Consider the following 11,323-nt stretch of genomic DNA (forward strand, 5'->3'; position numbering starts at 1 on the left):
TTCCGAGGTTTATAGTATACCAACTATTGCAAACCAATAATATACACGGCTTTTAGGCGCGTCGCGTTGCTTGTATTTATAGGCGTGTGGAGTTTCTCGAAAACTCAGATTACGTAACAATACAAAGTTACACTAGCGTTTACGTACACACATATATTGTTGATTCTTACACTCGAGAATCTTCTACAACTTTAGACAATAGGCGAGAGTTTCGTAACACATATTTAATAATATACCTTATGTACATTTCTAAATATAAATTTCATTTAAACATACATCGATATTAAAATAAATATATAATAATAAATCCGTCAAAACTTACACTTTTGCACAAATGATTAGTATTATAAAAAGAGCAAGAGATGCATTTTCTTTCTCGATAGTCCATAATTACTTCTGTTTTAATGGTTAATTATATTTCTACCTCTGTGCCCAATTATTTGGTTCTCGAACTTCAAGATTTCTGTTTTATTTTGCTCACAGATGCTCCTCGATGTGACCCTTCTCAAAAATCTACATATGGCATTGCTGAAAACGAAGCAGTTGAAGTAATGTGTCACTTAGACGCTAACCCAACGGATATTACATTTCAATGGCGCTTCAACACATCGTTTAAGCTTTCAGATCAGATACAATACACCAGCGAGCAGGCGGTCAGTAGGGTCACGTATGTTCCCCGGACAAAGGATGATTACGGAAACCTCTCTTGCTGGGGTACGAACGACATTGGTATTCAGAAACATCCTTGTGTCTTTACAGTAATACCCGTAGGTGAGTTTGAGGCAATACGTAGTTGAATGTACGTGTAGCGTTACGTGGTATTAAAGAGTGTTAATTTATATTCTGTATAAAAGAAAACTATTTTCAAAAAGAATAAAAAGTGACCTTCTGGTATTAAATATTTATTATAACTTGCTAAAAAAGCTTAACTTTGTTTGTTAATATTATTTTGTTTAGAAGTTTTAATGAATTAATCGATATCTTATGTTCTGCTAATGTTAACCATGTGGAAAGGTGAACGATTGTGTTCACATCAGTAAGTATTTCACTTTCTTCCTGTTTCGTTAAATAGCAATTTTGACATTTCTCGCATTAAAAGTGTTAATGGATAATATCAAATACTGTTATTCAAAAATTTCCTAGCTAAAGGTGCACTAGCTAAATTTCATATTAACATAAATGTTATTAATTTGGTTTAGAATTATTTTAAAGCGTTAATATCGTATAAGAAAGGTCAGAGATATAATACACGCAATATGAAAAATAGTATAGCAAGAGGTAAGTTCATTGTTTAGATCGGGAGACACGGCTAAGGGTTGTAATGATAAATTTCACATTTCGATTCTTGCGGTGGACACAGTATATAACTCATTGGATAGTTTTATCCTCAAGCTAGGATAAAAGACAACCAAAGTTTTTTTTTTTTCAACAATGAATTGCAAAAACTGATTAAGATGGATTAAATACTTTTTATCGTCGCATATTTCCTTATCTAAGTCCAGTGTAGGTTTACACGTTTTGTTTGTTGTTAAGAACGAAGCTACACCATAAGCTATAAGTGCTTTGCCCACCGTGGCTATCGAAACCTGATTTTTATGATTATAAGCTCTCAGACTTATCACTGAGCCACGTTATTTGGCATTTGCAAAAATGAAAGGGTTTTAAGTAAACTTTTTTTAAGGATCATAGGCATAATTCCCTGGGAAGTATTGAGTACGATATTAAAAAGAAAAAAAGAATGTACCGATCTAATATTATAACTAGTCTTTAAAAATTAATTTTACAAGTATTATGTTTCAAAGTACATTTTCGATAATTTTTAGAAAAGTAAAGCTCCTCCATTGTCCCCACTTACTTCTGTACCTAACGTAAGGGGAGGGGAGGGGGGTCGTATCCGGAAAATAGCCCGTTAGGACACCCTTTTGAAAGTGCCTATCGAGTAAATAAAGAGCAAAATCGTTTATTTGAATTACTTTATTTATATTTAAAACTTCTTCATCAAAATCCGGAAACAAAACTAACTATTATATGCACGATGTACTAAAATATGAATTCATTCATTTTTAATCTCTAAGAGTAAATAATATTTAGAATGGAAATATAAAAACCAAAATGTTGACTTGTTGACTTATGGTAGAATCTAATCTAAACAATGTCCCTAAATTACCTATATTAGTATCCGAAAAGCTGATTCGTTTTGCTCTTCAACACTACCTTCAACACTCTCATAATGACTATTTAAACAGTGTTAAATAGTGTTTAAATCCATACACGAGATTTATTCTTTAAATGTATTTATATCTGTATCTATTGATAGAAAAAATGTATATCAATTTTTTGATAGATTTCCAAAGAAATGTGAATTTTTAAAAGTCCAAGACAGTGTACCTAAAGCCTTTTCAAAGTCTCATTATAGTAAGAGCCCTGATGTAAAAACTTTATTCAAACCTTCACATAAAATTGGCATCCTACTACCTAATCCGAAAGAATCCCTGTTAAAAGAAAACAAAAAACCGGGGCACATACAGTATACCATTTGAATGTGGAAAGAAACACATAATAGGCAGTGAACATCAAAGTTATATGCATTGAGGTGAGTTCCAGATATATGCGTTAACATATCATCAATATGAAACGGGTTACACATTCTCTGCTAGCCACGGGTATCTAAACCCGGTTTCTAGCATTGTAAGTCCACAGACATACCGCTGTGCCGCTGGAGAGCAATCTAAAAAAAAGAAAGAAAGAAAGAACAAACGATTTCTCACTAAACCGTGATAATGGTCCTAGCAACATCAGCCGTATTTGGCAAGGTCTATTCAACGTTCATATGCTTGACCAGACTTGACCTCTATCTATATCCTGTAACCTGCTAACACCATTTCCATGATATTTAATCACTGTGTCTTTTGCCTTTGTAACAATAAATAAACCTTGTATAGCTTTGTACTGATCATAATACCTGAAGACGACAGACCAATGTTCTGTCAAAATATGAAGTATGTTTCACCATCAATAACACTTTTCCTTAAGTTTATAAATCGTTGTTTTCCTACCTATTATTATATTAGCATAATGTGCTTCCTTACTCAAGTAACAGCCTGATACATTTCCTTTTTTTGTAAAACTTGTGTTGTCATATGTTGTTATAATATTCTAATTTTCTCCCACAAAACCATCCTTTCTCTAAAACCTTTTTGATCTTCATAGATCAATAATAGTGTCACAATTTTCAGTTATACATCCTGAAATTAAGTTATAAATAGTAGTTAATCAAGCCATTGATCTTCAATTCTGTAAAATATTTCTTGATTTAACATGTTTTGGGATAAGAGTTATAATACCCTTGCTTTTGTATTATAGATAGTTTTCCAGTTTTGCATACGTCGTTAGCTGCATATTCTACACAATTAATATATCCTGCCAAAATGATGTAAATAATTCTAATGTAGAATTATCAATTCCTGGTGATTAATTTCATTTTTGTATTTTTAATACCATCAACTTCTCAATTATCCCTCTAAGTTTTCTCTATTTTCTACAAATTTCTAGAAATCTCTATATTCTCGACGTCAATGTATTAATAGCATATTTAAATCAATATCCTCTAAATTGTGATCTCTCATTTTAAATAAATTTCTCAGAATTTAATATATAATTCTTTTCGCCAATTGTCAAAATAAAAAGTCGTTTACTTATACTTCTTAATAGTATAAATATATATTGTGTTGTTGTTGGGCTTAGGTTCTTCTACAGTAGTTGTCTGTGACTTGTTGGCGATAAATTTAACGATAAATGACCAGCACACACTCCACCTGTTTTCAAAATAATATATATATTCGGAACAAGTTAAACATATGTACAACAAATTTTTCACACTATAGAGATTATAAGTATATCATAAACACTATATATATAGTTATCTTCTTCTTGTCAAAAGTCCACTTAGGCATTTTCAATTACTTTAGAATTTTAGTTGACAAGCCGAACTATCTTCTCTATTACTATCGTACTAGTATTCTGTGTGTGATTCACTTACAGTTGTGGTGAGAGTTACCATAATCACTTGGTCTTCTTTTTTTCAAAATCTTCTCTGTTCCTTTGTCAAAATACATTCAGGCTATTTCATTTACTTTAGAACCACGCTTTGACTGAATAATTCTTCTTCTTATCTTCTTTTCTATTGTTAGTCTTACTCTAACATATTAAACGTTAGGCCAATCACTTATACTGTAGTTAACTTCACGCCGAACTTTTCCTTGTCAGTAACTTTACTCTCTTCTACTATTGACTGTCTGCTGTTTTTGCTCGTCACACATTATTTATATTGTAGATTTACTGCACGCCTTCTAGAAATCTCTATATTCTCGACGTCAATGTATTGCACGTAACGTTCGATAGCCTCGACATCAATGAATTATAAACACAACTTCCAACAATCGTCTGCTTTTAACTCTTATTATAACAAAAACTTAACAATAATAAAATATTCACTCACAAAAATAAAATAATCAATAACATCTAAACTAAACAGTCTTTTATATCATGACAAAACCATTATACTATTTCTTACAATATTTTGAATCTCATTTTATTCAATTATTGTTTCATTCCTATTTATTATTGTTTTTGAAATTGTTTTATTTATGTATTCTTTTCTAAATTTAAGAAACAAGTAATAACTTTTACACTATATTTAATACATTTTGGTTTAGATCAAATAATTAAAACATTTATCTTTTCTTTTATAAATTTTCTAACTAAATCATTTTTCTTGATATATTTGATATAAAGTATTAATATTTTTTATTCCAAAATTGTACTAAAGTCATTACTTCTAATTCGTGCTCGTTTTTTAAATTCATATTTTATTTTTATAGATTTCAAGTAAAATACTATAGCCTCTAAATTAAAGTTTTCACGGAAATGAACATATTGTAGACAATACACATGGCAGTTTTCTCTCGTATGTAAACAAATATATCTCTCCTGTGTTATTTATCTCCTAATCCTCTATAATTACTAGAATATAACTTTATTTTACACTTCACATACTTTTGCATTTTAGTTTTTATTTGCAACTCTTTTGAATCTTTTAAAATTTTACACTCCAAAAAAAAAAGACACAAAAGCAACGTCATCCATCACCTACAACAAAAAAATTAAAAACAAAATGATTATTTAGAATAGCTTGTCATCCAGTCTTGAAGGAACTTAATTTTGGCAATGTTAGAGCATCAGTCTTCATTTACTTGGGCAACAGTGTTTAATCAAAAACTTTTTTTTCTCTAGTCCTTGTGTTTTACTCTAGGTTTTACACTGAGAAACACAGCAGTGAGCAAAAAGTATGAATAAATATTTAATTTTGTAATCAAGATATTTTCTGAAATTATAAACAGTCATGTGGGTTTCTTTTATCATAATACGTCCACTCGTAATTGGTTTTCTTCATTTCATAGTAGTAAAAACGTTCAGTTCATTATGCATTACAGAAGTTTCAGTAAGCCCAAGTATAACGTTATGTATCATATTCCGTTTCACTTAGAACTTGAAAAACATAATTTAACCTTTTAACCTCCTGTAGTAAATCACAATGTTTTCATTAAATAAGAGAGTAGTAAATACAATATTTCAATCTAAAGTTAAAATCTGTAATTAGGATTTGGACGAGCAAATTGGTAGCAATAATACTTCCTCATACTTACGTTCGTATTGAACCTCATTTGAACACAATTCATTATCTTCATAACCCTACTTCCCTTTCTTGATAATATATTATACTCCATATATACATACTCCATACATGATTTTCCCACAAGTTTTGTCAACCTCAGCTTTTATGAAACATAACTTTAACATAATGGCATGTTTAAAGATGTTTTTTTTCTTTTCTAATGCTCATTAACTAATATTATGGAAATAAACTTTCATTTTGTAATATGCACTTCATTTCAGACAATTGTCCAAAGCCAATTTTGAGACTTGTAAATTTTTCTTTTTCTTTAAGAACTTTCTATTTGGTCTTATACATTTTAATATAAAAATTTGAAATTGTAAAAGAATTATGTAATTGAAAATATGTATATAAATTCAGTAATTATAATATATATTTCTAATGGCTAATGTTGAGCATATATGAAATTTGTTTCTTGGCAAAATAAAATTACAAATGATAGAAAAATGTGCATGAGTGATTGTAATGTATTTTCTCAACCTTTTATATATTCAGATTTTCTTAATTATTCAAATAGTTATCTATATTATGGATTAAGAAACTACAGTTTTTTCTTAGACAGATCTTGCATGGCAGTATGATATGATGCTATATTTTTCAATGTCTACTACATGTAGAAAGCACTCATTTCAAATGAAACATTCATTCATTTTATTTAGTAATGCAAAAAAATAATAATTTTAGGTCCACCAAGTCCGCCCCAAAACTGCTCTGTTGTCAATCAGACTCAAGAACAAATAGCCATTGAGTGCCTTGAGAGTTACGACGGAGGAATGATGCAACAATTCTCTCTCTATGCTTATAGTGTTGAAAGCAACAAACTTGAAGCTAACCTAACTTCTAAGTTCCCACGTTTCCTGCTGTGTGATCTTCCTGTGGGAAAACTCTTAAGGCTATTTGTTTATGCATTTAATGCAAAAGGACAAAGTAACGCAGTAATCATTTCAGCCAGCACTCTTAAACCAGCTGAGAAGCTTACTGACAAAGGTAAGACAGACTTTTTTTTAGAGTGCACTGTATAAGCTGAACGTGGCCCAGATTTCTCTTGTATCGTAAAGGTGATTAAAATAATCCCAATAAGAAACAAGAAGGAAAAAATATATAACTACCTCATTTTCAAGTGGCATGACAAGTGTGGTAATAATAAACACCATTTTAAATGATTTTGGAAATCGTGAGCAAAATAATTATTTGATAAACGAGCGCTGACAAACCCAATCATGCATAAATTAACCAATAGCAATTTGAAAATATAACCACAAAAACTGGGAACGATGGTAGCAATGATTTTGTTAATATTTCCCATACGTTCAATAAATTTGATAATTAATAAATTATTGGAACTTAATTTTTATTTGATGAAAATAGAAAACAGATAAATCCAACATGTTTTGTAAAAGAAACTCTGGTTTTAGGCCACTAGACGATCCAATATGTAAAAAAAAAAATAAAGAAAATAGTTTAAGTAATTATGTAGGCCATTATTAACAAAAAATGAAGAAAACACCAGTCATTAGCATATGAGTTTCACGTGACTTACCGATACACAAGACCAAATTATACTTAAAACTCTTTGTATATTATCAGTAATGTAACAAAAACTGACGAAAACAACAAAAGCAAAAACACTAAAAATCATAAACAAGAGCAAATAGTGGCCTATTTAGAGAAATATACCGTTTGTTTGTCAGCGAATCGCAAGAAAATATGTCACAATTATAAAAAAAAAATATATATAATGGTCCCAATCAACAGTCAATGGTCAGTAAAAACCAATTTCTCGATACCAACTGAGTGAATCTAATTAGGTTGATTTCAAAGATAAATGAAGTTAAATAAAAATAGATGTGAGTATACAGTTGAAAGAAAAAAGAATAATCATCGTTCAATGAATTACAAAACATGAAACAGAAATGAACGAGAGTAATGCAAAGCAAAAACATTACAGACTTAGTTATCAAAACTATCCCTATATATATATATATATATATGTGTGTGTGTGTGTGTGTGTATATATATATATATATAATAAATGGTGAAAGTGAGGAGCTAGAAGTAATAAATATAGTCAAATTTTAAGTGCTAACCAGAAGTCATAAGGCTTGGTTGGAGAAAAAATTATTACATTTATATGTTAATTTAATAAAAACTTAAATGTCAATAATGGCAAATATAACAACCAATGATATTATGAAATAACTAGATAATAATTTGTCTGAACTAAGGACATCATGTTGTACTATACACTGATATGTTATACAACTCACAACAACAAGAGAAAAATAACGTTAAATTTAAATAAAAAATTATAGTTTAACAATAAGCTGTAGTCATAATAGTTTTAAAAAGGTCTTGAAATGTTGTAAATGTAATCCCATCAATGACAACAAGTAACGTACTTTTCTCAGAGCAGAATAATGTTGTGACTGGCGTTTGTGTTGGAATTGTCGATAATAGCAAGAGTATCGAAATGATGAACGAAAGTATTTTAATTATTTAATTTTTTTTTATTTTTGTAAATTGTTTTATGATATTGTTTACTTCCCCTCAAGCTTACCATTACAAATATTATCCTAACAAAAGGTCTTTGCCATCTAGATGTTGAGCCTATCCAAGAGCCTCTATTTGACTTTCACAATAAGACTTAGAGTTTAATGCCATGTTGACATAAATGACCAAGATCTCGTATGGTCCACATTTTAAGCTTTGAACCTGGTCCAGCGTATAAATCTGTTTTCAAAAGGACTAGAAAGTCTATGTAACATGGCTTTGCTCATTCTTCATTCATCAAACTACTGCTACATCAAGCACCCTACATTATCGGTCAATGATTCATTCAAACTTACCATTAGACAAACAACTTTAGGTAACGGTTCAGGAAACAGTCTAACTCCTCCTAAATAGTAAGTTTCAGTGGAATAATCGGTTCTACCCTAATGACATTGAACAATAAAAGTGAATACAAATAGCCACATTATTTGTTTTTGGGATTCACGAACTCTAGCATCTCTAAGAATGTATTTATTATTCATACCCAAGTTGTATGCACGTTATCTCGCATCCCTGAGTTATTTCTGATCTCCGGCAGATTTGTATGTCCACCTTTCTAGCCTCAAAAATTCACGACTGAGCCAAGAATCATCGGTTTTTCGGTAGAATGCCTGTTGCTCAATCTTATTGGAGTGCAGCTTCTCTAAGTGGACTTTGACTTCTCAAGACATTTCCTTGTTATAAATTTCAATCAGTAATGGAGGTTGACTGTGCTTGTTGGTCACAATATTATTAAAATAATATAGACACCACTACAGTTGTTTCTAAATATTCAGATGAAATAATAATTATTTTAGATGGAATTGAGATATCATTATTAAATACTTTACAATTATTAAACAAAATTGCTAGCTGGTCAAGATTTGAAATTACATTTGAAAAAAATGTAAAACCATTTGGATTGGTAGAACTAGAAATCCATTTTTTGTTTGTTTTAATTAGTGGAAAAAATTAATCTAAGTAAAATATTTCATATATTAATATAGAAAATATTCAACACAAATAAACGATATAAGTGATATAAATCGTGACATTAATAGAAATAATAACATTTTTAAACAAATGGAGGAAAAGCAAATTAACAGTAACGGGTAAAATTACCATTTGTCAAAGTTTAATATGGTCAAGAAATGTGAAATTTACAATATACAGTCTGTGTAATTATAAAAACAAGTAATAAGCTTTGTAAATTTGTATAGGATTCTAAGCCATGTAGGCCTAATAGAGAATGAGGGCATGACCCTTTGCATATGTGGTGAAATGCCTTAATCCAAGAGAGGATTTATCAGATCTTGCGAGTTATTTTTCTAAACCATAAATTGTTATTAACTTTGGAAATCATTTTCTATTTCTATGAAATACAGACTTCAAATAGTGTAAATGGTAAACCCTGAAGCACATATGGCATAAATCCATAAAAACGAAATTCTAAGATACAGAGCATCGTGCTTATAACTTAATAACTTATTCTGTAGTATCTCCGAATGTAACAGAACTGACAGGTAAGTTAATATAAAAAGAAAGATATAGTTGAAACCAAATAGTCGACAAAAATATCAAAATTTAATAATAGGTTGAACAATCGCCAAGTTTCTATATTTTTATTTAAAGAAGGATGACGTTTCGCGCTAGCGCTCTTCCTCAAATCATACATTTTACAACAAAGGCGCATGCGCAGAATTCAAAGAACTTGCGTGCGTAGTATTTGGAATGCTGAGCGTGAAAATTCGAAGCAAAATTAAATCTATTACATGAAAATTACAAGTCATGAAAATATAAGAAGATAGCAATTAAAATATAAATAAAAATGGAAAAATATAAATCTACAGGAATGAAAAGCGTTCATTTACACCAGGTGGTTGTAGGGTCCACAGATTATAGATTAATCTCCTTTCCAGTCGTTCTTTTTTGTGATTGTCTGTCGGAGCACTAATAAGTCCAAGAATCGAAAAGTCCTCAATTATATAGTGAAATGTTTACCTATAGGTGTATCCTGCTTATGCAGCTTAATATGGTTTAGATGTTTTGTTTGTCCAATGTATAAACTATTGCAGTTATTACAAATTATACAGTAAATGATACACTCAGTGGTACATGCAAAGGACTGTCTTATGTCGAAAGTTGTGTTTTTTCCTCGTATATGTATAATGCTGTTTATATGTGGGCAGGTGACACAACTGTTTCGTTTACATGTGTGAGTGCCTGGAGTATCATTTTGGTTTTGTCTAAGGTTACTGTGCACCAGGATTTATTTTACGTTTTTGTCATGTCTGTAAGATGTCTGTAGATTTGATGTAAATGATCACTGAGAATGTCATTTGAATCTTTCTAGCATAGTGATGGATCTAAAGAAAAAGCCCATATAGAAACTTGCTTTCCTCCTATATCCTTGACCTGATATCCTGGAAACTTTTCCACATGAAAGTTTCCATTCTGTGACGGATTTATTATTATATATTTATTTTAATATCAACATTTGTTTAGATTAAGTTTATATTCAGAAATATGCATAACTTATAGTGTTAGATATGTATTACGAAACTCCCACTTATTCTCCAAAGTTGTAGAAGATTCTTGAGAGTAAGAATCAACAATATATGTATGTACATAAACGATTAAATGTAGCTTAATACTGTCACGTAATCTGAATTTTCGAGAAAGCCTGCACACGCCTATAAATACAACCAACGCGACGCGCCAAAGAAGGAGTATCTATTATTAGTTTGCTATAGGCAGTGTGCTATAAACTTCAGAAGCTATAACCGTGATTGTTATAACACTTATCAATCCGAAAACTTCAGATATTTGACCAGGAGCATTTACCAAGTTCGAATATAACAATTCATTTAACTTCAGCAGATTCTCATTGGACATTAGTATTTTTAAAAAAACCTTACATAGCGTCACGGTGGAAATATTTGGCGTGTGTGGCTGGTAAATAACGAAGGACAAAGCTAACTAGCTCCCTGTTAAGTAAATTATACCTACGTCAACTCGTAATCAACTCGCTCATCGTGAACCCTCGATAAGATATCAAAG

The 11,323-nt window shown here is 30.5% G+C and overlaps 1 protein-coding gene across 1 annotated transcript in view; it reads left to right on the plus strand.

Annotated features, from left to right (window-relative positions):
• Window positions 1-11,323, plus strand: part of LOC106478579 (synaptogenesis protein syg-1-like) — a 155,264-nt gene that overhangs the window by 133,849 nt on the left and 10,092 nt on the right. Inside the window, exons 7-8 of the mRNA XM_022382194.1 lie at window positions 484-771; window positions 6,419-6,721. Coding sequence (XP_022237902.1) covers window positions 484-771; window positions 6,419-6,721 — 591 coding nt within the window. The remainder of the gene's footprint in view (window positions 1-483; window positions 772-6,418; window positions 6,722-11,323) is intronic.

This window comes from Limulus polyphemus, unplaced genomic scaffold (genome assembly GCF_000517525.1).
Source record: "Limulus polyphemus unplaced genomic scaffold, Limulus_polyphemus-2.1.2 Scaffold228, whole genome shotgun sequence".
Taxonomy (NCBI): Eukaryota; Metazoa; Arthropoda; class Merostomata; order Xiphosura; family Limulidae; genus Limulus; species Limulus polyphemus.